Source organism: Toxorhynchites rutilus, chromosome 1, assembly GCF_029784135.1.
Source record: "Toxorhynchites rutilus septentrionalis strain SRP chromosome 1, ASM2978413v1, whole genome shotgun sequence".
Lineage (NCBI taxonomy): Eukaryota > Metazoa > Arthropoda > Insecta > Diptera > Culicidae > Toxorhynchites > Toxorhynchites rutilus.
Window position 1 is genome coordinate 114,341,753 of NC_073744.1, and position 27,782 is coordinate 114,369,534.

The 27,782-nt window shown below is 37.6% G+C and overlaps 1 protein-coding gene and 1 long non-coding RNA gene across 3 annotated transcripts in view; one reads left to right on the top strand and one right to left on the bottom strand.

The window, feature by feature from the left end:
* The window catches only part of LOC129777462 (uncharacterized), a 64,770-nt gene that overhangs the window by 32,517 nt on the left and 4,471 nt on the right, over nucleotides 1–27,782 (bottom strand). Inside the window, exon 1 of one of the 2 annotated variants that reach the window (XM_055783850.1) lies at nucleotides 4,788–6,886. The exons of the other annotated variant lie outside the window; for it this stretch is intronic. Coding sequence (XP_055639825.1) covers nucleotides 4,788–4,881 — 94 coding nt within the window. The 5' untranslated portion in view covers nucleotides 4,882–6,886. Of the gene's footprint in view, nucleotides 1–4,787; nucleotides 6,887–27,782 lie in introns of those variants that run through there. 2 annotated transcript variants of the gene reach the window in all.
* LOC129777696 (uncharacterized) lies at nucleotides 5,915–7,376 on the top strand. The gene is made up of 3 exons (XR_008743286.1): nucleotides 5,915–6,212; nucleotides 6,285–6,358; nucleotides 6,419–7,376. It is a non-coding gene; the product is annotated as an uncharacterized LOC129777696 (long non-coding RNA).

The window sequence follows — 27,782 nt, forward strand, 5'->3', positions numbered from 1 at the left end:
AGCATATGTTTATAATTTTGAAATACACTAAAGTCGGTTTCTGCGCGCTTATTGTTTTACGCGCCTTTTTAAGCGGATTTCGGAATTCACGCGTTTTTTTTACACTGCGCTTATCGACCGCGTAAAAAGTGACTCCAGTGTAAACAGATTTTATGTGCTCAATGATGTGACTTTTCATGAGGTAAGTTTATGTTGTATCACTGATTAGTAGCTGAGAAATAAAAAGAGAAACAGATATCATGATTGTGGCATGCAAAAAAAACAGTTAATCAATTATCAGAATATGGGTTTCATTTTAAACTAATAATTCACTGTTTATTAGATTTTTGAACGGATTTTGAAGTTTACGCAATTTGTTTTTACGTGGATTTTGGAATTTACGCGACTTGTTTTACGCGGATTCTGAGATTTGCGCGGTTTTTACGCTTTTCTATTATATACAGTTGACTAGGTGGGGATTGTGATTGCAAACGCCTATCGAGTAAAAATCAACGGATTTAAAATCTCTATAAAATACAATTTTAGTTCACGATTTTTAAAATTAAAAAAGTGTTGCCATCACTTAGAAAACATATCTAATACAAAAAAGTTAATTTACGTTTACAATTTTTTTTTTGAGAAGTGTGCTTACTCATCTTGAAATCTCAAAGCTTCCTGAGATGTTGGCAGTAGCAAAAACAATCCTTGAAGTGTGTTGTATATTTTGTCATAATATGAGCTCCACCGGTGTCGAACTTTTCGAGCTCAAAGCTTCGGAAACGAGAGCATGACACTTGGAGTGCAAGATTTTGAGCGTTAATACCTCTTTGCCGGTTGAACGGAGTGATATGATAATAATTTCATTCGAAAGACAAAATAATTATTAATTATTGACCCGAAAACTTATTTTAACAACTTAAAATTTGCTTTGAAAACAGGCTATTGATATCACACAAATCTGTTTATAAACAAATGCTCGTTCGATCACTGGAATCTGTGTTTCCCTAACACATATTTTTAAACTAACGAGCCTGGAGAAATCGGCATTGCAAATATATGTAAGGTGCGGGTACTTTTGTTCCGGCTTACATCTTTGCACTCCGGAATTGCAAACGGATCCCTTCATGTCTTCAGCAATAACTTACATGTCAAAATCAAAAATAAAAACTGAGTACCTGAAGTACAACAAATCAAGCAAATTTGCGGTTCGAGAAAAATGTAAAATACATCAGTGAGCCATTCTTCCGTTCACATATTTTGGAGTTTTTGTGGAGGCGATCTGGCGTAGTGGTAACATTCATGCCCATGCTAAAGGTCACGAGTTGAATTCTCACTCCCAACAATCTTCCAAAAATGGAAGTGACGAACCAGCCAAAAGTGTTAAAAATCACTATAATACAAAAAAAAAACTTTGGAATTCCACGATAAATGAATGAAATGAACAAGACCATACATGCCAACATGCCATCATGCCATACGTCAGACTCGCAACAAAGAACGTAATCTACCACAATGTATGAATTGACCTAAATTGGAATTTGTTCGTTATTGAATTCGGAAATTGTTTCATTCAATCACTGGTTTAATCAAATAATTTAATCAGTACACTCAACATGATGAACTAAGCCAACGGTAGTCCTACGTCAACCTTGCGGTTATATTTTAGGTCTAATCCATCCATAGTTTTTTACGAATAAAAAAGAATTTCACGAAAATAAAAGATTAAATAGAAGGCATGAACTGATACCTTTAGATCTATACTTGAAAAAGAATTAGGGAGTAAATTGAATAGAAAACATTGAAAATTTTATGTGATTTCGAAACGCTGTAGCTTCGATAAAATGATGACAAGAAGATAAATAATACAGCATTTTCAAGCTACAAATTTCTTGTATATACATGTTTCTAGTTTAAATGGGTGTTTCGTTTTTGATAATAAAAAACATTGCAAGAGAGAATAAAGCGTTTTGGTTTGTTTTCAAAACTTTTCTAGACTTTAAAAATATATTCCCAATGACAGTCAAATTAATCTGATTAATACGCTTCCATCTGATTTATGGAAAGCACCAGTACAATCTTTTACTACAGAGATATTCTCTATCAAATGAAAAATTATCCTTAAAGTTTGAAATAAGAATATCTAATGAAATAATGATCGCACAGCAAATGGATGGTAAAAACTACTCACTGCTCATTGCAAACTTGAAAATGTTCTATAAAGGTCCTATTATTGCTTTGACGAATGCATTACTTTATAACAAAAATCAATCAAAATTTTCGATGTCGCATTTTGTTCCTCGATTTTTTTGTCGAGTGTAGTTATTTTTCCACTCGGAAAGATGATCGATCACAGGAAAAGCGGTACATTTTCACTTTCCGATCCACTTTCGTTCGTTAGCGCAATACGAAACCTTTTCCGCTATAGTTCGGAGAATTAACAACGTAGTATTTATTTTTGGAATCCTTATCGATCATTTGGCATTAAGTGTCTAGATGACTTCCATTGTGTTCGCGGGAAAAATTACAGCAAACAACTCACCACTTCCTGATTTTTCACTAACCTTGCTCGAAAAGTAATTTGTATTGCTCTTTATTTTCATCAAAATTCTATTTATTATGCTTTGATTTTCCTCCGCTTAAATCCTTATCCAAATATTACTTATGCAATTCGAATGGTTTACCAGAGAACAATTTAACGCCGAATGAATCAGCCGCTACCCCGATCCTCCCTTTTTTTTATTTATTGATTTAAAAAAACATAGGTATGAAACCCCATTGAAACAAGTTTTTAAGAAATCAAACAATTTTATATAAAAAGAAATAAAGAATTAATTAAACTATTTCACAAATTCAACGAAATATCGAAAGCTTTTACTGCATTTCTACGCGTAGTTGTCCCATGGTTTGACGATTTTCACTTTTCTTCATTAAACGTTGTCTTTATGCATAATCTTACGGAAAAACACAAAAAAACATATAGTTTGTTCCCAGCTTTTAAAAAACAACATCAAGCTCAACTGTCCCATGTTGATATTCTATTCATAACTGTCTCACCATGTATTTTTTGTAGATCCACTTCGAATAAATCGGTTCAAGTACAAGAGTTTCATGTCACACTTACAGCAGGGCTAATGCACTCATTTCTGGTTTGGAAGAACGAACTAATTCTCAAACAAATAAAAACACGTGTACACCTTGTTAGCGAATGTCTAATAACAATGAGATTTATATTCTGCGAAGGTGTTGCAGATCACTCATTTCTTCATAAAACGATGTTTCTATGCATAATCTTCGGAAAAACTTCGGAAAATCGGAAAAACACAAAAAAATATTGTATATCAAAAAACAACATCAAGTTCAATTGTCCCATGTTGATATTCTAGGTATAACAGTCCCACCATGAATTTTTAAACCCGTAATCAAGCATGATTGATTCAGTGAGGGAATCTCATCACATTTTTTTAAACAATAGTATAGTGCTTATAAAAAACCCGGTGTATTACTAAATTGAAATGCCTAAAGCTTTTGGTAGACAAATATGCGAGAAAACTTTGATTGCGTTTTTCTCAGTTGCTGATTTTGGAACATGGGACAACTATGCGTAGAACGGCAGTTTATATCTCGTAACTTTATTCGAAATATATACAGCATGTTAGGTAGTTGATCCGAAATATTTCAGTAGGTGATAGAGGATCATAATCGAAAAAAATTATTGAAAGATGAAAAGTGTAATGTCAATAAAGAAATTGTAAAAATTGTAGAGTGGTTGAAGAGCTTCAAATTGGTTGATAGAAACAATCAAATTTATCATGCATTTTTGGGAGAAAATCAATAAAAACTCATAAAATTATTTTTTTACTTCCAAAAGGTAATTCGTTCAATTAATTCAAATGTTTTTCAACTGCATTATATGCGAAATTTTCTTATGTTTTATATGAAAGCAACCTAATCATTCTAAGTAGCGAACTTTCTAAATGAGAGTCAGTGCGAGGCATAATATTGAGCTATCATCTCCCGAAATATTCCATATCAGTTTCCTAGTTCCATGTATATTTTTATTTTTTGTATGTATACAGGGTAACTTCGATATAACGTACATTTCGCTTTCAAAATTGTACGTTGTATCGAATTGTACGTTATATCGAAGCATAATAAAGAACTCAGAAACATTGCTTATATTACTTTATTGTGTTGCTGTTTGGGTATGGTTAATGAATAAATTCAACTAGAAGACGAAGCCAGCCTTTCTCATGATGTTCCCTTCGTACTGTTGATTAAAGCTTGATTCATTTAGAATCTGGAATTACAAAACCAGTTTGATAATGTGTACGTTATATCGAGGGTACGTTATATCGAAGTTCCCCTGTATTATCATATTTTTATTTTTATGTATATTTCTTTCTTCGTATTCACGTGGAAATAGTCTGTACCCCCTCACCCTCTTCGTGGATAAGCGTAGACATTTTGATTTTTTTTAAATTTATCATATTTGTCAAGCATCATGTTTTAGTCAGACCACACGGATTTCTATTTACGATTTTTTGATAAAAATGTTGATTATTGACATTGAAACGAATCTTTGAAGAAAAGATAGTATGCCATTTGATACATATGCACCATTGACTCGATATTTGCCACGATTTTATATGTTTCGGAGATGAGTTGCGCTACGATTTCGAAGGTTTTGTTTCGGCCAACTTAAAGCCAAACGTAAAAAAAACACGAACGATAAATACTACCACCGAATGCTGGTTCGGTTACATCACAGCACACAAATGTCGTCTGATAGGCTGTTTTTAGAAACTTACTCTTTTTTCGCATCCGAATCCGAACGAACAGAACGTAGCCAAACACGGCCGCAATGGCCACAGCCGCCATCAGTACCAATTCCTGGCTGGTCATTGTTGCTAATAGTTGTTGAAATCTTCACAAGACAGAGCCCGGATCACAATCGAACCATGCCCAAAGTGAGGAACGAAAAAAAAAACAAACACTTTTTCGCCAGCCACTTGAAAATAAACTTTCACCCCGCACTTGCTTGTGACGACTATGTTGTTGTGTGCATTCGTAATTTATTCGCTTTGACTTTTCTATCGACACTACTTTTGCTTCGTTTGGTTGGGAAGAGCTTACTGATTATATCATCACTCGTTTTTTTTTTCGGCATATCCGTGAGAAAAACTATTGAAGCAATGATATTCGTTCACTCGCTGCTAATCCACAATAGGTGACGAAAAACTTCGTATTTTGTCGCCTTCCGTCGAAATTTCACTTTCTTCTGCGGGGCGGTTTTGCGTTCCGCAAAAATTCTCCACACGGCGCGCGTTGTATCCCACACGATTATTACTAAACAACGCGAACAAAGAGTTCGCACAAAGCACAGCGCTCACAGACCACGTGGTTCTCGCGCGTCTCAGTTCTGCGTCTCTCAATGCTTGTTATATGACTAAAGAGATTCTCAGCATTAAAGCGACTCTCGTGTGTCGGTTGTTGCTCTGCTCCGGATGGTTTGGTGTTTTATTTTTTTTGTTATTGTCTTCCTCGGCTCAGTGTTTCGTTGTGTCAGATAGATCTACGATATTTGTGTGTATCTTCTATCCTTCCATTTCTGTCAATCGCACGTACGACTACTACGATTGCTTGTTTGGCGAGCTGTTCAGAGCGCACGCATTCGATGCGAATGTGTATCATAAAACAAAGGAGCAGATGCTTGGAAAGATTGCCGTAGAAAATTCATTCAACAAACATGCTACCGAGTCAGCGGCGTGTTCCAACTTGATGGGTTCTCGGGGTATCGAGTTTGCGCAATACAAGCCGATATCTCACATACACACTGTTGCGATCCCGGGGGTTACTGCAGTTCTGCTTGTCCTTCCTCTCCTGCAGTGCTCTGATTTTTCCTATTTATACACAATCGAACGCTTTGTTCTGCACTTTCCGTCTATTGAAATTTGAAGTCGAGACTTGTTTGTTTGAATCTGTTCTTCAGGATGCTACTTTGAAGATAAAGTTCTGCGAATCGGTTTCGTGATATCCAAGTAAATTCGCATCCGATTTTAGCCATCGTCTTCTTGCAATGTGAATATGTGTACTTGATAAAGCAATTTGCAGCGAAGTGATGGGGAAGCAAGTTGACTTTCTATCGTTTCTAATGCACCTTTTGAAAACAGAAAGCTCGACTGTGGGAGATCAGAAACGGGTCCCAATGGAAATGTCATACATTCACCGCCTCCGTAAGCTGATTCGTAATAGAAGCACCGTAAATTCAACTAACTCTATTCGTTCGTTCAATCTTCACCATCCAGTTTTCACACCGTTCACCGCGCGTCAAATCCAATTGATTTGTTCCCTACTGCTTTTGCACATTCACTTTACTACGGTACGAGCAACAGGAAAAGTTTATATTTAACTAAAACTTATTTTTTCATCGCATGGATAGTTCTTCGACCTTCTCCAGTCGCCGCCGCCACCTTAGAGCCGTATACCACCACACTTCAGCCAAACCAGCGCGAGAAATGGGATTGGCTTTTCACTCTCTGTCAATTTCCGCGATGGCAAGAAAATCGATCCACATTAAGCCATGTGGCCACCACTATTAGGTATATTATGCAGCGAATATATTACGCTCTGTGCAGATTTGATTCGTTTCGTCCCTTCCTGCGCGCTTCGTGTGTTCGGTTGCAACGGCTGCTGCTGCAACCCCGTTTTACGTGAGCGTCGAAAAGTTATATCTGGATTTCACTCAAGCACACACGGAAGAACGTTCAATTGATTAAAACGGTGCGCTCCTCTCGTCGTCGTCGTCGTACCACACGCTACGCGTTACGAAAGAGGTTTGTGATATTCGCGACCACCACCGAGTAAATACTTCTAACTTCCACGATCGTCGCTGACAGACTGAGCATAAAGGTTGCGTAAAATATCGTCCACAGTGTTTGATTCTCAGAGCTGCTTTCGACCCAAGCGCGGAGAGTCAAAAAACCTTACAAATGTGGTTTCGCGCGATATCTGAGGTAAAAAAACAGGGAAAAGGGGAAAAAAAGAGTGCAAGCGTAAGCTCTCTGCATCTCTCGCGCTCTTTCTTCTCCTTGTTTTTTTTCTGCCATGTTTGAGTATTTTTCGTAGCACATGGTCTAGCGGCCGCGTGACGCATCTCAATGAACCGTGGGGAACCCTAAAGAAGGCATGGAAACGAATATCAGATAGAACCGGTCCACGGGGGGAGGTGAGAAGTTGTGTCAATGGGATGAAACAGTTTGTATTTGAACAATTGTAATTTTATTTAAACGGGGAATTCCTGACTGGGTGGATAACAACACTAGGGAAGTTTATCAGTAAACAAATAGTATATTCATTTGAATATATCATCAATTAATCAGTAGAGAATATAGTTAGTATCGATATATGAATCCCCGTTCAATTTCGAACAATAATCACCGTAATTTAAAAATACAAACAATAAAGTTTACTTTAGATATTGAATTTGAGAAATTCTTGGCAATCGTTTACCGCCAGAGCAACGTTTTGTAAATCATGAAAATCCACTTAAGTTATTCGCTGTTACCAAAACGCTACCAGAAAGTGTGAACGTTATGGTTTTGAATTTTTAATTTGGCCTTGTTTCTGGTAGCTGGCGTCTGACGTAACATTTGATGTAAAATTCATCACCTCTAAATTAGTGTTTTCTGGAAACCTTTGTGCAAAAACAATCGTGGTCAAAGCGTGTTTAATCAGCTCAAACGGTGGCCAAATCGGGAGTAACGGCCAGGAAGATTCTACTGTGTAATTGGTGAGACTTGAAAGAAATTATTTATTACGAGTTGCTTCCTTGTGGCCAAACACAAAAATTGACTAGAAACGGCCAGAATTGGCAAACAGAAGAAAAGGTGTTGTGTTCCATCGGGGTAACGCAAGGCCACACATATTTGTAGTGACTTACCAGGAATTCCGGGAGCTTAACACCAAGCGATTACCACTTTTTTTTTAATGCCAAATTTGCTGAGTCATAAGAAATTGGTATCAACAGAAGATTGTGAAAATCGATTACTAGAGTTTTGAGAGGCAAGACGAAGACTTTTATGAGAAAGGCATTATGAAGCCACCTTTGAAGTAGCATAAAAATATATTTACAGGGTCTTTCAGATTAAACGCTCACGCAAAAAAATCGAATAGTTCCTTATAGAATTTTTTTTCGCTCCGTCGATGCTAACACTGCATTCCCCACTTCGGAACGATAATATTCGGCTACTCGTTCAGTCTGATCGGATGGTTTTTAGTGTCAAGATGTACAATTTACAAGAACGTGTATTTTAGTGAAATCGTATTACTCGAGCAACCGAAGCCTTAATGAAACTTTGTACTCTTATGGTAAGAAATTCAACATTTCTCGTCGTCGATTACTTCCTCTGGGGGTACGTGAAGGGCCGTTACTATGTTAATAAGCCACAAAATTTGGAGGAACTTAAAGAAGAAATAACTCGGATTTTCAACAGCATCGAAGTCGTAATGTTGGAGTTGTGCATGAAGAATTTTATTCACCGTTTGAAAGGCGTTATCAGAAAAGGAGTGGTTACATCGAAAATGTCCTAAAATAAGCTTTATTTTCGTTTTTTTAAAGTAACAATCGGTTCACTCTTGTAGAAGTTATAAAAATTTGTTGCGTGAGCGTTTAATCTGAAAGACCCTGTATTATGTATTGTGTATGTAATAGCGCTACAGGAAAAATTACATAGCAAATTAATGTGTGTAAGATTTGTTAGCTTTTTTCAACAATGCAGAATTGATATAAATGGCGCCTGAATTGTAAGCAAATGTGAGTAATTTCAGAAATTTTATTAACAATGTAAGTGCTGTTGCAGTGCTTCAAATTTGATATCCACTTGTGGTGGAATAACAGGCAAGGCTTTGGTGTACATGAAAAACTATGACTCGGCCTGTTCAATCGGAAGTGTTTCGACATATAGGACACGATCTCCCAAAGGTGGTGTTCTCTCTTCTCTCTAGAGGTCTCTTATACGAACTCAAACATCGATACATGGTTATGTGATACATGAGAGAAAGAGACGAATTCATTTTGGGGGGAGTAACTTCAATTGCATATTGAAGTCCATTTGATGGCGAAGAATGAAATGAGATAGTCAAGCTGTAGAGTGAGATAGCCACTAAACGCCCGAATTATTACCAATTAAATACTCATTACCAATTGAATGCGGAGGCGAATTTCTGCATAGTCCTCTGACTATCCTCAGTTGAATATGACTTTAATGAGCCCTGATTCAGAGAATACCTTTTTGGATATTCCAGCCAAATTTCCGCCAAATAGGCCCTGTAGCTCCCGGATAAATTCCAGGAGCCTCCGCCAGCGAGGTATCGACTTTTAGGGGGTACATATACACAACTAACAGCGCCATAAACAACAACACTTTCAGTTCAAACATTTCTTCAATACATATTCAAACATAACCTAAACAAACCGCTTGAGTCTCGAGCACTTGACTGCATCTCAAGGAGGAAGGGGGTTGTAATATACAAATACGAAGGTTTGTATGCCTGTATGTCTGTATGTATTCACGACATAAATCCAAAAACTATTGATGCTAAAGGGTGTGTTACATCAAATTGCATCACGGAAAAAACGCTGTAGAAATTTAATTTTTAGGAATTATATCTTCAGCTTTCGCTTATAATCAGATAAGAGTGTATAGATCACGTTGGCCATGCTTCACTGACAGTTTTTCGTAAATTTGGAAAAATGTCGTCGAACGAAAAAGAGCGTCGTGAATTAATCCTGTGCACTCATTTCGAGAATCCGGAGTTGTCACATCGGGACATCGGTAAGATGCTGGGAATCGTCCCATCCACGGTCAGCAGAGTACTAAAACGATACTTCGAGAACCTAACCATCGACCGGAAGGTGAAGAACGGCAAAAATGGATGCTCCGTCAGTGAAAAAGATCACAAGCGCGTAGTTAAGCAGTTTAGACGTGATCCGAGAAGTTCGGTCCGGGATGTCGCCAATAAGCTGAATTTGTCAAGTTCATTCGTCCAGCGGACCAAGCAGCGGGAGGGCCTGCGTACATACAAGGTTCAGAAGGCTCCTAACCGCGACGAAAGGCAAAACATGGTGGGGAAGACGCGAGCCCGGAAGCTGTACACCGAAATGCTGACGAAGCCGCATTGTCTGGTAATGGACGACGAAACCTACGTAAAAGCGGACTTTCGTCAGCTGCTGGGCCTGTTGTTCTTCTCCGCAGAGGACAAATTCAGCGTTCCAGAGGAGATTCGCAAGCAGAAACTATCCAAGTTTGCCAAAAAGTACATGGTGTGGCAAGCGATCTGCTCTTGCGGAAAGCGGAGCGCCCCTTTCGTGATGACCGGCACGGTAAACGGGCAGGTTTACCTTAAGGAGTGCCTACAGAAGCGCTTACTACCACTATTGAAGCAGCACGAGGGCCCGACCATCTTCTGGCCGGATCTCGCTTCGTGCCACTATTCAAAAGACGTGTTGGAGTGGTACGAAGCCAACGGGGTCACCTTCGTGCCAAAGGAAATGAACCCGCTCAACGCGCCGGAGCTTCGCCCAATAGAGCAATATTGGGCGATTATGAAGCAGGCCTTCCGGAAGAACCCAAAAGTTGTCAAATCGGAGGCGGACTTCAAGAGAAAATGGATTTCTGTTCAAAAAAAAACTACAACCTGACGTTGTACAGAACCTTATGGACGGGGTAAAGAGGAAGGTGCGAGCATACGGGCTTGGGCTCGAAGTATGAATAAAAAGAAAATGCCAAAAGTTGTTTAATAGTTTTTATTTTACTGTCTAAAATTTTTTCAAAAGGATCGGTCTACTGGGCGAATTGCTACAGCGTATTTTCCGTGATGCAATTTGATGTGACACACCCTTTATAACCATGATAACTCAAAAACGAATCGTCCGATTGAGCTGTGTTCCCTTTCATTTTTACCGCGAGATAATTTGATTTTTTGAGAGAACTAACTGACCCAGCAAACTTTGTTCTGCCATATATACAATTTCTAGTGAATATGTCGGCTGTTAGATAAAAATAACTAATATATTGTCAGCATTTGAACATTTGAATAGTTTTAACGATCTATAAAATTGATCGAATGTGATCGATAAAATAGAACGAATAAAACGATATGCATTACCATTCGATAAACGGACGTGAAACGTCCGTAACTCTTGTTTTCATACTAGTAGAATGGTTGGCCGTCAAGACAAAATTCTTGTTGGCTGTCAATACAAAAATAGGGGGAAAAAACAAACCATTCCTGGAGGCGATCTGGCATAGTGGTAACATCCATACCTCTCACGCAGAGATCACGAGTTCAATTCTCACTCCCGACATTCTCCCAAAAATGGAAGTAAAAAGTGACGAACAAGCCTAAATGTGATGAAAATCACTATAATACACAAAAAAACAAACCATTCCTTTTCTCAATTCAATGTATTTCATTAACGTAACTGACATGTCTGATCTTGAAAGTTAAATGTCCAATGAAAAATGCAATATTTTTTGTAGCAAAGTAGGAAAATTAAATAAAAAACACAATATTAATTTCGTTCCATTGCTGTCCCGTTGATGAAAAATTCGCGCTTGCCGTTTTCAATATAGACGATTAAATTTATAACTGGTGGATCCCGTTCATGAATAGAGGAACCAAAGACAAGCCAGACAACTTCATTGGTGCTGGTGTACCGGCCAATTTGGTAGCGCATCGAGGAACCTTTACGTCGGTATTCTGAATTTGTCATATTGTATCCTTTATTAATGGACTTCCAAATGTATTTATTGCTTTGTTGTATTTAAACACAACACAATGTGAAAAACAAGTTAAAACAGGAGAACAAGAAAATCATTGAAAATTTAACAAATAACCATTAGAAAAGTGTGCAAAATACATAAACTAGGTTGAAAATACTCTTAAAAATTTAACGTATTGTAAAGACTAAAGCACAAAGAATGTCCTATATTCGTGTCGCATTACAGGTCTGTCCAATTAGCTAGATGTCGAATTAGAGGCAAATCCCTGTACTTAGTTGAGATTTCTTATGCCATGTTAGTTTTTTTTATTGATCGTTGATTCTCTGAAATATTGTCTCCTTATTTGTGAATTTGTTTGTAATAATAATAATGTAGTAATATCTATAATGTATAATATCTTTTGAGTGAAGAAGTAGATGAAATTCATGTTTATGATGGTAGCGAGAATATACGGTAGAGCCTGCTGAGGATTGCGAGAAAGGGTTAGCCATAGCATGAGAAAAAATGAGCGCTGTACCTAATTAAAAAAGATCGAGAATGAATCCGCTAACGGAAAGAGGCGTGGTGTCACTGATGTTTGTCCAAGAGTTCGATGGAAGCTTGGATGTAGATCCATCGACAAACTCACGGTTGACCGGCACACTTTTCGACCAAGTAGACCACCACTAGCGTCCTTAAAGGTGTAAAGGGTTGTAAGATCAAACACCCCATCATTCAAGAAACTGAAGAGCATCTAACAGGTATTAATGCGACACCGGAATCCCAGCGAATTCTCTTACGTCTTCGTATCGGACATACTTGGTTGACTCGGAATGCATGCGAACTGCGGACCTTCGAAAGAGGTACGGTTTAACCGGTGGCCTATATATCGTATTGCAAAACGACACCGAAAAGAAAGAGACACTTTGGATTTCCTAAAAAAGGGCTAACCTGATTCAGTACATTTGATACTGTCTTCAATATGTAGGGTTTAAACACTTACACCCTGGTATTATATACCTGGGTAACCAAAAAAGGCGCCTGCGTTCACCTGAAATAATTACCTACAAGTATTTTGTATCTTTGAGTGGTTGTTCTGGTTTGGAAGGTGGAAAAAGCAGAATGATTCTCATATAGCTCAAAGTCTCTACAATCCAATTTAAAAACAAGAGAACCAGTGATCATCCTCTGATCAAGCTAGCCATAAAAATAAAGGAGGCCCCGTCTTCGTACTGTTACTCCGGCGTCGTTTTAAGCCTGACGATATTTGTCAAAGAGGGAAGACACCTACCAACGTTCAACCTTCCATGTGCCGGCCTGCCGGGGATACTTGGATACTGCCGGGGATACTTGGATGACAAAAGAGCGACCAGTCAAAAGTCGGATCCGTCATTCTCTCTCTCGTCATCAAAGGACAGCTCGACAGAAAATAAACAGAGTCTTTTCAAAGGTGAGAGAGTTTTTTTAAATTCTGAACCCGGAGCCCCTCCAATTATCTTGTAGTAGGCCGATCCTGAAACCACTATGTAAGCCGATGCTGATCCAGTTCGAGGGGTCTCTTGATATTGAGACGTTCCAGCATCAGACAGAAGAGAGTTACACAGTGTAACATTACTGCATAAAGCAAGTGACTAAAATCTATAAACTATAGCGGTTAGCCTGCTTTTAAGGACAGTGCCTATGATACTGCCGTAATCTCGCAAAGTGACGCAAGCGCCAACATTGACATTTTGCGTTTTTTGTTATAGATCGATAAAGAATACCAAAACCTTCCAAACAACTGTGAAAATTTACAGAAATGTGGAAAAATGACCCCGTAAAAGCTTGAAAACGGAGTGGCGCCATTTCCACTGTGATGGGGCGCAAGCGCCATTTTCCCTATGTTGTGACGTAATTTGATAGTGATACGATGTGATTTTTTTATCTGTTCTGATACTGAGTACGATGAACGAGCAGGGACAGCAAATTTCACATAACAACATCTTCCGCAATGATCATACATCAGCAAGCCGTGGAATAAAGGTGACGTATAATTTTCATCAAAACGAATATTGCAGATTTTCTTCGTGATTTTTTTTTCTTGTAGGTCATTTCAGTGTTTTGAAGACTATTTCTCGAAGAAGTTGTGAAGTTATTGGAGCCATTTGTTTAGCGAGTGGAATTCCCCGAAGAAGATATACGAATTTTGAATTTTAAAGTGTTTTTCGGTGTGTGTGAAGCATCCCGCTGTATTGAACCTTGGTGCAGGATTTCTGAAGATTCCCTGCCTCTGGAAAATATAAAACAGCTAAGTTTTTGTTTTGTGTTACTTAATTAATTAATTAATTTTATTTTATTTTTTTTATATATACAAAAATAATAGTTTTATATTCTGTGAGTGTTAGGCATTTTATGCTCTCTCTGCTCTCATTTTTATTACACAATTCTATCTAAATGGAGGGGAACGAACCCTCCGATGTTGATATGAGCATCGTAGCTTCTCCTAGTAATTGTTTTTCTGAAGTTCGTCCTTCGAAGAAAAATAAAAAACAATCACAGTTAAATTCGACACAGCCAACAATTGATTCTGTTTCACTCAGTTCGGTTCAAAATCTAATTAATTCTCCTCAACATCCAATCATTGAGAATATTCCTCCCAAGAATCTTTCTCGAATACGACAATACCAGAACGTTTCGGGTTCATCGAAAAATCGTTGGGTGGTATTCTTCCGTCCCAAAGGGAAACCGTTAAGAGTGACCCAAATTTGTAAAGACTTGAAATCTAATTACTCAAGTGTCTTGGAGATTACAAAAGTTAATAAAGACAAACTTCGTGTTGTGCTCTCGGATTGTAAAGACGCTAACGCAGTTGTAAATAATTCTTTGTTCACTGCTGAATATCGAGTGTATATTCCGGCACACATTGTTGAAATCGATGGTGTGGTTTCGGAAAAATCTCTCCAACTAGCAGATTTCGAAAAAGCAGAGGGTATTTTTCATGATGTAAAACTTCCTCATGTGAAAATTTTAGAAGTTCGATCGCTGAATTCATTTATAATTGATGGCAACGAGAAGAAATATTTCCCATCTGGTTCTTTTAGAATCACCTTCGAGGGCACAGCTCTTCCAAATTATGTGCTCATTGATAAGCTTCGTCTTCCAGTTCGATTATTTACTCCCAAAATAATGTCATGCACTAATTGCAAACAGTTAGGTCACACTAAAACCTTCTGTTGCAATAAAATTAAATGTTCTAAGTGTGGAGTCGATCATGATGAAAGTATTTGCAACAAGGATGCTGATGAATGCATTCTTTGTGGAGGTGTTCCTCACACAGTTAAAGACTGTCCAAAATACAAATCCCGTTCAATTAAACTTAAACAGTCACTTAAAGATCGTTCTAAGCGATCCTTTGCTGATATACTCAAGGCAGCTCAGGTATCCGAGATTTCAGAAAATCGTTTCTCTGCTTTATCAGAGGATGATGAATCGGATACTACTTTCGATCCAATAATCGCGGGAAGAACCAGGAAGAGAAAAAATACTTCCTCCTCCAAGCCTGCTAAAAAAAGAGGATTATCCTCTAATCAACCAGAAGCTTCTTCTCATTTTTCTGCTCCTTCCAACAGTAACCCTCCTGGTTGGGGATCCTCTAACTATGACGTTCATTTCCCTGAATTGTCAAGTCATCCCAGATTTGCTTCTCGATCGGTTCCTGAATCCCAATCATTTTCAGGAGGTATTTGCTTTTCTTCAATTGTTAGATGGATCTTTGATATTTTCGGAATTTCAGATTCATTGAAATGTCTCATTTCTGCTTGGCTTCCTACTATCAGTCAGTTAGCTAAACAAATGGTTGCAAAGTGGCCCCTCCTCTCCTTCATTAATTTCGATGCCTAATTTATTGGATGAGTCAGGGAATTCTACTATTCTACAGTGGAATTGTAGAAGTCTTCTTCCAAAACTTGACTCTTTCAAGCAAATGCTCCATTTTTTTGAATTGCGATGTGTTTGCTCTATCTGAAACATGGCTTCGTTCGGACAATATATTAAACATCCATGATTTCAATATTATTCGTTTAGACCGTGATGATTCCTATGGAGGAGTTCTCATAGGTATTAGAAAATGTTATCCATTTTACAGGATTCCCCTGCCTTTAGTCACAGGAATTGAAATTCTTGCGTGTCAGGCACGCATCAAGGGTAGAGATTTGTGCATTGCTTCTATTTATATTCCACCAAGTACAATGCTTAATTATCGAAACCTTGTGAATATTATTGAGCTTCTTCCACAACCTCATCTTATTTTGGGAGATTTCAACTCACATGGCATTGGCTGGGGTGAATCTTTTGATGATCGAAGAGCTAATTCTATTTATGATCTTTGCGATGAATTCAACATGACAGTTTTAAATACAGGTGATATAACAAGAATTGCTCCTTCATCAGGCCGCGCAAGTCGTTTAGATTTATCCCTTTGTTCTTCCTCTTTATCATTAGATTGTCATTGGAAGGTTATCCAAGATCCACATGGAAGTGATCATTTGCCGATCACCGTTTCTATTTCAAATTATTCTAAATCGTCTGAAACCATAAATGTTCAGCATGATTTATCTAGAAACATTGATTGGAAGAGATATTCTTCAATTATTTCAGAATCAGTGGCATTAGTTAATGAGTTACCCCCGTTAGAAGAATATAATTTTCTAGCTGGTTTAATTCATGACAGTGCTATTGATGCCCAAACGAAACGTTTTCCTGGGAATTCGTTTCGCAGACGTTCTCCTAATCTGTGGTGGGATCAAGATTGTACAAATCTCTATAAAGAAAAATCGAATGCTTTCAAGAATTGGCGTAAATCAGGCTCCTGCGAACGTTACGACAATTACATTTATCTGGAGCGTAAATTCAAAAGCTTCATAAAAGCCAAAAAGAGAGGCTATTGGCGTAATTTTGTGAATGGGCTTTCCCGAGAGTCTTCCTTGAGCATTCTTTGGAGAGTTGCCAGACAAATGAGAAATTCAACTCATTCAAATGAACAAGTTGAATATTCTGAAAGGTGGATCTTTGACTTTGCCAAGAAGATATGTCCAGACTCAGCACCTGCTCCACCTCCCTTCTTGGAGACATCTGATGATATTGCGCCTCCGTTCAGTATGGCTGAATTTTCGTTTGCACTTCTGTCATGTAACAATTCGGCGCCGGGGTCAGATAGGATCAAATTCAACTTATTGAAAAATCTACCTGATAATGCGAAGAAACGTTTGTTAAAATTGTTCAATGTTTTTCTTGAGCAGAACGTTGTTCCGCATGAGTGGCGACAGATTAAAGTTATAGCTATTCTGAAACCTGGTAAACCTGCGTCTGATTATAATTCTTATAGACCAATTGCAATGCTCTCTTGCATTCGAAAATTATTAGAGAAAATGATTCTATGTCGCTTAGACAGCTGGATAGAATCCAACAACCTCCTCTCACCTTCGCAGTTCGGGTTTCGTAGAGGTAAAGGAACTAATGATTGTCTTGCTCTGCTTTCATCAGAGGTTGACATAGCCTTGTGTAGTAAGCAACAAATGGCATCAGTGTTCCTAGATATCAAGGGTGCGTTTGATTCAGTTTCCATTGAGGTTCTTTTTGAAAAACTTCATCTAAATGGGTTTTCTCCAAAATTAAATAGTTTTTTGTTTAACCTAATGCGTGAAAAACATATGAGTTTTTCCCATGGTTCTTCGTCAGTTTTACGGATTAGCTACATGGGCCTTCCTCAAGGCTCATGTCTTAGTCCAATCCTTTACAACTTTTATGTAAATGACATCGATGTTTGTTTATCAGGAAACTGTACTTTGAGACAATATGCAGATGATTGTGTAGTGTCGGTAACAGGCAAAGACAGTATTCATCTGTATAATCCCTTGCAGATTTCTCTTGATAATTTGGTTGAGTGGGCTTGTAAATTGGGTATTGAGTTTTCTTCTGAAAAGTCAGAAATGGTTGTGTTTTCAAGAAAACACCGTCCCGCACAATTGCAACTTAAACTTTTGGATAGAACAATTAGGCACTCGCCGTCATTCAAGTATTTAGGAGTTGTGTTTGATTCTAGAGGCACATGGGGTAAACACATAGGTTACTTGAAACAAAAATGTCAGAAACGAATAAATTTTCTCCGATCCATAACAGGGACTTGGTGGGGGGCGCATCCCGTCGATTTGATTAGGTTGTATAAAACAACCGTTCTATCTGTTATGGAGTATGGAAGTTTTTGCTTCAGGTCCGCTGCCCGTACTCATATTATGCAACTGGAAAGGATCCAATATCGCTGTTTGCGTATTGCTCTAAGATGTATGCAGTCAACACATACAATGAGCCTAGAAATTTTAGCTGGTATCCTTCCTCTTTCTGTGCGCTTTTTCGAGTTATCATTTCGTTTTTTGATACGTTGTGAAACACTCAATCCGATAGTGATAACAAACTTTGAAAAAATGCTAACCTTAGGCACTCAATCTAAGCGAATGTCGCTATATCTTGAATTTCTCACCCTGGAAAGCCCATCTGCTTTACTTGGTTTCCAGACCATTCCTTCAATTTTGTTCAATCCTTCTATTAATTTTGACTTGTCAATGAAAGTTTATGTGAGTGGTATTTCCAGTGATCTCCGCCAAATAGTCATGCCTGCAATTTTCTTGTCAAGATATAAACATATTGACTCAACCAAAATTTTTTTTACTGATGGATCTAGTCTTAATGGTTCCACAGGTTTTGGGGTATTTAATATTAACTTCTCCATATTCCGTAAGCTTAGTTTACCCTGTTCGGTGTTTGTTGCGGAATTGGCTGCAATATACACTGCATTACAACATATTCAGACCTTGTCCCCTGAACATTTTTACATTTTTTCTGATAGTCTCAGCTCTTTAGAGGCACTTCGTTCGGTAAGGTCTAGATATTCTTCGTATTTCTTGTCTGGAATCCAACATCTTTTAAGTGTTTTGATAAGTAGATCATTTAATATCACTTTTGTATGGATTCCCTCTCATTGTTCGATACCAGGAAATGAAAAAGCTGATCTTCTTGCTAAGAAGGGCGCTACGGAAGGACTGTTATTTCATAGGCCAATTACTTTTGATGAATATCTCCATTTTCCTCGTAAACGTGCACTTCAATGTTGGCAGACAAGTTGGAATGGTAGTGATAAAGGTCGGTGGCTGTATTCTATCATTCCTAAAGTTTCCCTCAAACCATGGTTCAAAGGATATAATTATTCTCGTGATTTCATTCGAGTAGTGTGCAGATTCATGTCTAATCATTATTCCTCGAATGCACATCTTTTTCGAATTAACATCAGTGATAGTAACCTATGTATTTGTGGTACAGGTTACCACGATATTGATCACATTGTATGGTATTGCTCTGAATTTCAAAATAAAAGGTTATCTTTAATAGAAAATTTTCGCAAAAAGGGAATGCCACTCAATGTTTCGATCCGTGACGTTCTGGCTACTCGTAATCTCGATGCAATTATGTTGATTTATTACTTCCTCAAATCCATACACTTTCAAGTATGAGTATGTGTGTATTTTTCTTTTATTTTTGATTATCGTTTACTTCTCCAACTTTTTTGTTTTTAGTTATGAATATTTTTATTATTTATCAATAATATATGGTTATTAACGTTTTCATTTTTCTTCAACTATTTTCCTCAGAACTCAAAAATACTCAGATGCACGTAATTGCTCGCAATCTTCAAGGAGGTGGTTTTCTCTATAAAAAATCCTCAAGAAGAAGTCTTAAATAATATTTCATAATGAATTGTTGTATAATTATTTATATTGTTCTATTTCTTGAAAAAATCATAGGGTTTTTATGCCTTTATGAGAAAGAACATTTGCATAGTTCTACTCACAGAGGCTTTTCCCTATACATAAACACGGCTCATTGATGCTTAACGTTGCTGAGCCAGTTGAAAATAAATTAAATTAAAAAAAAAAAAAATCTTCCGCAATTAACGTTTAGCATAATAAAAGTCACATGCCTTCTTTCTTGTAAAAAACACTTTTCCGAGAAGCTTGTCATGCCAAATATTTTAATCAAAAGTAGTCCATCCCCATATAATGTTACTTTTATAATAGCAATTTTATTTCAGAATTACAAATCATGTACTAAGAAGCTCACAAAACCATGCACTTTAAATTCATAAAATCAAACTCATCTTAAAGTAAAGGATATCCTTGATTGAAGTGTTTTGCTGTTCTCACATATAGCTCATAAAGATTAGAACTAAATAGTTCAAACTCATCAATTTAATTGTTGATTACAAGGATTCTCTAACATGTAGGGTCTTTTTTCTTCAGGCATCAAGGGACAAAGCTTCTTGGGAATGTTTACTTTCCTCGCCTGTTCAATTCCTCTATCGGATAAATTGAACTGAGTGTTGATTGAAGGGTAAATGTCGAATTTGGTGAAAAGCTGCACTCTTCTCAATGCTCCAAACGAAACGAAACGCATCTTGTAACAAAACTCAAAACATCCTCGTGTAAACTGTATCTGTTTTATTTCGGATAATTTCGGACGGCATTATATTATTTAACACGGATGGTTTCAATTGCATTTTGAATTCGAAAAAATCGGTGCTGTCCATAATTATTATAATCGGGGTCTCAGCTACGTTAACCTGTTCGACGCATGCTACAAAGTTGGGAAAATGTGTGAATTTTTCTTCCTGATGCTTCGCTCAACGGCAGCATGTTGGAGAAAATAATTGGAAACAGATTCTCACATACTCCGATGGATGAACGCCCATCGGTTGTGGAAACAGCGATTCAAATTTGCTGTTTCCACAACAAACTGGCGTTGGTGGCATAGCTTAAATAAAACTGCATTTTTTCAAAAATCAAGCCGATGGCAATGTGTTTCCATCAACAATACATATTTTGTACAGATCAGATTTTCATAATGTACGCGTATGCTTATTATACATGCAATTTTACAAAAAGTCTCGTACTGAAAATTCTTACCTCTGGCGCTTGTGTCACTTTGCGAGATTACGGCAGGATAGCGACGCCATTAAAAATGTTTCTCGATATACAACAAATTAAGATGCAACAACTAGCGTGGTATAGACTTGTCTTATACTCTATTGGCGTCTAGCTTGTGAAGTTTAGCGACGAAGGTCGAATTCAAGCTATTATCTTCCATTGTTGGATAACTATATTTGTTGTTCAACAGCTGATGAGATATACGGCACCTTGATAGTGTTGCAAATAACGCTAGACGACACACGAAGAAGATTTCTATATATGGGGCATTTCGCGCCAGCTCCTCCTACTAGAGTTGCAAGCACCCTTCAAGAATAAATATAATTTTTTTGTGTCTTCAGATATCAGATTAATTGAGCATCTTTGAATACTTCATTTTTCCACAATAATTCTAGACCATCTTTTGGAAAGGGCGAGATTTAACTTTTTTATAAATCGATATTATTCACATAAGGCAACTCCTAGAAACCAATTCTTCTATGGGTGATTTTCAGGAAGTTGTCTTAAACATGTATGAATTATAAATAATAAAAAAAAATCTAGCTTCTTTGAGATACGCGATGCAAATGGAATGATTTGGGCCATAATCATATTGTAATTTTTTTAATGATGTTTTATGAAAATTCAGACAAAGTTTAAATAAATAAATCCTGAGCGAGTGCTTCCCTTCCCATAGACGCGTTGGTGCGAAATCCCTCATCTACATGTAATTCCACTTCCGCGCTATTTAAATGAGTTGCGAAATAATTGCAAAGCGTGGTATATCTATGGGCGTATTTTATGAGTGTATTTCTGGATATTAAGCTGTAGGCCATAATGAATCCACTGTTTGGTTTATATTACATGCGTTGATATCTTCAAGAATAGTGTCGAGTGCGAGTCGGCACACGCATTTGAAACTGTTTGCTCACACCGTAATAGCTGAGGGAATTTTCCTATTGCTAGTTCACAGCAGCGGATAGAATCAAGTGAACGAAAAATTAAAAGCAAAAATTTGAAACAAGTTTCCAGCTGATGTTCACGAAGCTCTTGTTGAGACCGGTTCTCACTATTGCGATTAGCCTCAAAAAAGTTGACCTCGTATATTGATGATGACAATCAGAAATAACAAGTTATCGGGACTAGTTTTCATGTAGTTATTTGCCAATTATATCGAAGGCAGATAGCGAAATGTGTTTATACAACATATCTCAATGTTTAAATTGTCTGCTTAATTTCACCGAAATTGAGATAAAATGTTCTCAACTCGCAGAATATCAATTTGAATCATCCATATTCATTTGCACAGGAAGCAAACACAGCAATAATCTATGAACCCCGGAAAGGCTTTCATCTTTCCGTTAATCCCAAAGATAACTCTCCCCATACAGGAGGGTACAGTTACGCGGTTATTAAGATGCAGTAAGAGAAAGAAATTCCTCCGGGCAAATGGGTCAACGATCGGCGCCGGTTAATGTAAGGTTACTCTAATCACATTGAGCTTACCGGCGAAGTGCGTTGTACTTTACCTTGAGCTCTTTACGGTAGAATTTTTCTTGATGGTTCAACACCGACGCTGGTGGGTGTGCAGAGAAGTGTTTGTGATTGTGTTGTTGCTGCTGCAGCAGCTGTTAGAACCACCTCATTTATGGTATAAGTGAATAATAGTCGTATGTTTCGTACGAGAAAAAGATAAAGCAAAACAACGGCTCGATTCTTCGCCACCGAATGTTACGCTTGCGCTTCCGTTGCCGTTTCAGTTGGGTTGCTTTCAAGCATGAGTCATCCAATTTCGCGAGCAATGGCCGAATTAATCAGAAGCTGACGCGGTCTTATTGGCGCCTTTTTTTGCTTTATATACTAGAGTACGCAGAAGTATTGAGGCTGGCACAATTAAATTCAAAGGTTAACTGATTCACGTCTTAATTAACACTTGGAACTGTCACTGGCTTTTCAGGCCAAATCTGGATCATCAACACTGTCATCGAAGATTCTACAAATTTATAAGGATCATTTGTCAAAACAGTCATGCAAACGCGTAATTTACTGTTTTATCATATAATTCACTCGATCTAGGTTGACTATCGGAAGGGGATTCATTCTACACACATTCAACAAACAAACATGGTTGATCAATTCAACGCCGTGCCGATTTAAGGAAACTTATCTCAACCGTCAGCGGTTCGCTGTATTTTTTAAGGAACGTCGTGTCTTCGATTTACCTTCCTTCTCACAGCGTCAGGCATTCAGTCGCCTATGACCATACGGTCCACTTTGCGGCGGCGATTCGATCTAACTCGTCGCCAGGGGTTATGTAACTCCCGTGTGCATATGGAGTAGCTCGAAGCGTAGTGACTCTCGCGTCTCATGCGATCGTCCCTCGGCGCCCGTAAAGGAGTTGCACAACCCAACCAGTTTTTTTTTTCCGCGAGTAGCGCGGCCTGCGGAGTCTTTGGAGAATTTCATAACAATGTCCGCCACAATTGATCTCAGTAGGTCTGTCTATTTGTCCAGTGCAAGACTCGCAACAATGTATTGAAAAGTGTTTTGAATATTCGTTCAAAATTCGAGAAAAAACAATCGCAGCATGCGTCGGCACACACGCTCAAATTGTGTGTGACATATTCGGAACCCTATTCGCGTTGACGGCGGAATGTTGTCGACATCTGGATACGATATTAGTTTGTATGAGGCCAACTATTCTCTATCAGATTAGTCGACCCTAAGGCACTTTTAAATTGCTAAAATTTGTATGAAATTTTTTTCTTGGCGTTATTTACCTACTAGAAGTACGTTGTTATGACCCTAATTTAAACTATTTTCTATGAATTTTCAGATATTCTCACCAAAACTTACCATTATAATATAAAATTATCTTTAAACACAATTTTTGTATGATATTTTTTCACTACTTGCAAGCAAAGGTGATTTTTATTTACATAGAGTACTAATTTGGTTTGGTAAAAATAATTTTCATTCATAATTTTTATTTTAAAAGTACGTTCATTTCTTCTGCTAACCCATATTGTCATGCCTACTCCCCATTTCGTAATACGAGGCTCAATGCCGTCAACGCGGATTGAATGCCAATTCCAGTTCATGGGATCGTACGCTGTTCCTTTTCTCCTCGTGGCCTCTACCCACCCTTTTCTATCGTGTCACCACAATGTAATTATCATCCGTCGCTGCGCGTCAAGAGAGGAAATAAGCCAAAACAAACCACATTGGATTGTACGTACGAACGTACGTACCTTGTGCAACCAAGGTCGTGAAATGGTGATTTCGTCACCTTTTTGAGAGAAGACACGAACGAACCTCAGAGGGACATTTTTTTTCGGCTGATGCACGGTTCGGATTGAAGGGTATCGTGGAAATGAGATGGAAAACAGAAGTCATCGTCAGTGTTCGTCCTATATGGGACTGTTGTACAACGTTTTTCGTAACGTCAACAGGATCCAAGAAAAATCCCGTATATTCATCTCATGACTGTCAACAAACTCGTGTGGCACATGCATAAATTTGAACCTATGTGGGGTAGACACACTAGAAACTCGTTTACCCAATTAACGCAATCAACGATTTCGTTCACAGATTCATATTGTTCCAACATTTACATAACTTCAATTGTTTACACAAGGTGCAACGAGAGATTCGTTTCAGCTGAAGGGAAATTTTCTCCCGCAAATCCGAGAGACAGACTGTTCAATCCTTCTACCCATTAAACATTGCAACCTGCGAGGCATGGCGCCAACGATAAAATACAATCTGGCGTGCGTTTCAGCACGCAATACGCCTTGCAGATGTCTGCGCAGCTTGAGATCGAGTTTCAGAAAAAAAACCTGAAACCACAGACAGCCTGCAGTGAACTGAACTGGCGATTACCCAGCTAGCAGTGAAAGTAAACCATCAACTAGTTACGAGATAAAGAAGGAAAGTTACATCATCGGAGCCCACATTTAAGGCCATGCGAACTTTTTTTTTGCTCGCTGCTGCTCTCTGCACTCTTTCTGTCGTGATGCTGTTAGGTCACACTAACTTAGTGGCTTACTAGTTATGCGCCACTAAGATGCCTAAGACACCGTTTCAGCTGACATCGATCGCTCCGAAAATTAGCATAACCTGGTTCCGTCAGCGCGTGACTGTGCGTGGTACAAATCACGAGAAATTTTGAATTTTATATGAAATCTCTTCTTCACTAGCCCGCGAGTAGAAAGACAAAAAAATTATCATTTTGGAATAGTTGTATGTGTTAGATATACTGGCATTTTCGAGAATATTTGGGTCAGATGGAGGAGAAAGGAATTTGGATGCAGCAGAAGTGTTTGTTGTAGACTTGGTATTCAGAGAAAGGAATTCAATGAGGAATGTATAATCAATAGTAACGGAATATCAAGTGTATGGTTCATAGATATTTGAAAATATGAGAAAGTATAATTATAGGAAAACCATTTTTATATTATAATCGGTTTTGAACAGCGTGATCGTTCTTATTACACGTAATAGTGAACTCGGTTGAAACATTTCCACAATATTTCACCCACTATCATCCAATAATTGAAGTGTACACAATGCTTACTGCTTCGCGACTTCAAAATGTCCTTCCTGAGCACGCTATCCATCTTGAAACAAAATTGGAAAGTGAATTCACTCTACATGACAATTAACAAACTTTTCGATAACGCGTACACTCGTACAGGTTTCTAGAAGATGGTAGTGTCACAAGAAATCAAGCCAAACGTCCATCGCTTGCATTGGGAGTTCGCAGATTGGGCTCTGTAGGTAATTGAAAATGACTCAAATTATTCACCGAAAATGTATTCTTGGACCAAAACAAACATGATATTTCTTCCCATTCGAGTTACACCCTGCAAAGGTATATCAATTTAAATGATTTTGCCATTGCCATTGAGTAGCATTCATTAAAACTGACGATGACCCGTTAAAAGATTCGATTGAATGGACATTTGAATCATAAATGGTTTAATTTCACCAATTCGTTTGAAAACAGTACGTTTCATTATCTATAACGATGAAATTGTGTCCGTCATTTGCGTTCATTTGCCTCCAAATTTCAGTGCAGCACAACTTGTGCCTTAAAACTTAAAGAAATGCGCAAGTATCATAACGTTGAGAAGACGAATTTCTTAGAAACGTCGGTAGACACCTGAAAAAGCTGCTATCTATCGATTGCACGAGTAAAAAAAAGTCTTATCAAAATTAACTGAATTACGCTGAGAATCACAGTAGGCATTTGAATAAAATAAGTTATTGACGAGTTGTTGAGGGGGCAAACCACGCCACTGTTCACTTCATACCACCCTGCTCATCAAAGTCGAGATGAAAAATAGAAGGTGGGAAGATTCACGGGTTTTGCTTGTGTTAAACTTTGATTGTATTAGTAGCCAGGAAGATAAGAAGTTCACATACCAGGCATAACAGTCAGTTACTCAAATGGTACAAAATTGAATGTGTCAACGAATAACGTTGAAAGAGGATATACAGAAAATAATTACATATTTCCAAAAAATATTTTTCGCGTTACATTCATCATTTGAAAAATAAACAGAACATGTCACGAACCAAAATGTTTCATTTTTGTTATTTCTTCTTATATCAGAATTAGTATTCTAATTTTTACTATGTTTGGATTTTAGAGCATCTTCATGGTAGTTTATCTCTTGTTAGCAATTGTAATTCCTTTTTCCACAATTAGGGATTCGTGTAAAACTAGGACGGAAGCAGAAAACTTTTCGTCTCAATTTAGGTCATATGGAGTCTATTCAATTTATTTTTCAAGTGCATTTTACGCGGAAAAAAAACTTGCTACTTTTTTCTCATGCGCTGTAAAATGTTTTCCGCCAAAGGAAAAAACGATTTTGTGACTCTGACTTTGTTCATTTACGTTTTTGGTCGATGTAACGAGAAGTAAAATAAAATTGAAATAAAGTTTAGAACACCTCAACAATACTGAAATTTCAGTTTCTGCTAAAATTTCAGTTGGGCCCCTATGATTTTGAACGCTACCATTGATTTAAGAAAAAATACTAATTTGTTCATTTCATCTGCTTATTTTTACTTTTAATAACAACACTTTTCCTATGTAGTGGACTATTTTAAGAAAAGTAACATACATAAACAAAATCTGTGACGTCACAGATTTAAAAATCTTCCCACCTTTCATTTTCCATCTCGCATCAAAGTAGCATCAGATCGCTCAATGACAGTTCGTCTGGCAACCGTCAAAATACAGCTGTCGTAACAATCCCATTAATTTTCCTCAAACACATCTTTGCTAAACACAAAAAGGTAGAGTTCAATTCGAGTGTTATTAAAAATCTATATTAAAACCAGTTTAAGTAACCCTGTAGCAAGCTTGTAAGCCAACATAAGTAGTGATGTTCAATCTTTTTAAATTAATCGTTCATAAGTTAATTGAATTTTTTCGATTGTTTGTTATGCGATACGATATAATCGATATAATCGATTAATGGTCAAATTCTGAAATTGAAAAAATAACAAAAGCTGTTTTTTAACGACTAAAATATTCAAAATAAAAAACACTGTAATGCATTCAATGAATTTTAATCACTAATAATTTGAAACATTATATAGCGCATCCTACAATTCATAAAACAAATGTTCGGGAAGGCAAAAACAGTGCGATTTTACGTCGAATCGTTTGTTGCTCGATTTAAAAAATACCGCATAACTTATCTGCTAATTCTAAACATACAGATTTTTGCACAGCCCAAAGACGATCATATCGAAAACCTCGTTGAAACCCGAAATGAAATCAGACAACAGAGGGGTCTAGTAATCTTCGATAATCGTTCGATTAATCGATTAATCGAATACTTCCTACAGAAATCGATTGATAATCGATTAAACCAATAATCGAAGCGAACGAATAATTTGCGTCGATTAATCGATCCAAACCCAAAGAAAAAAAACGTACGGACGCTGCAGTTTTATCCTGAAAATTAATCATTATCTTTGACGCTCCCCTAAATGAAGCTCAATTCGCGTTGACGGCATTGTGCTTCGTTTACGA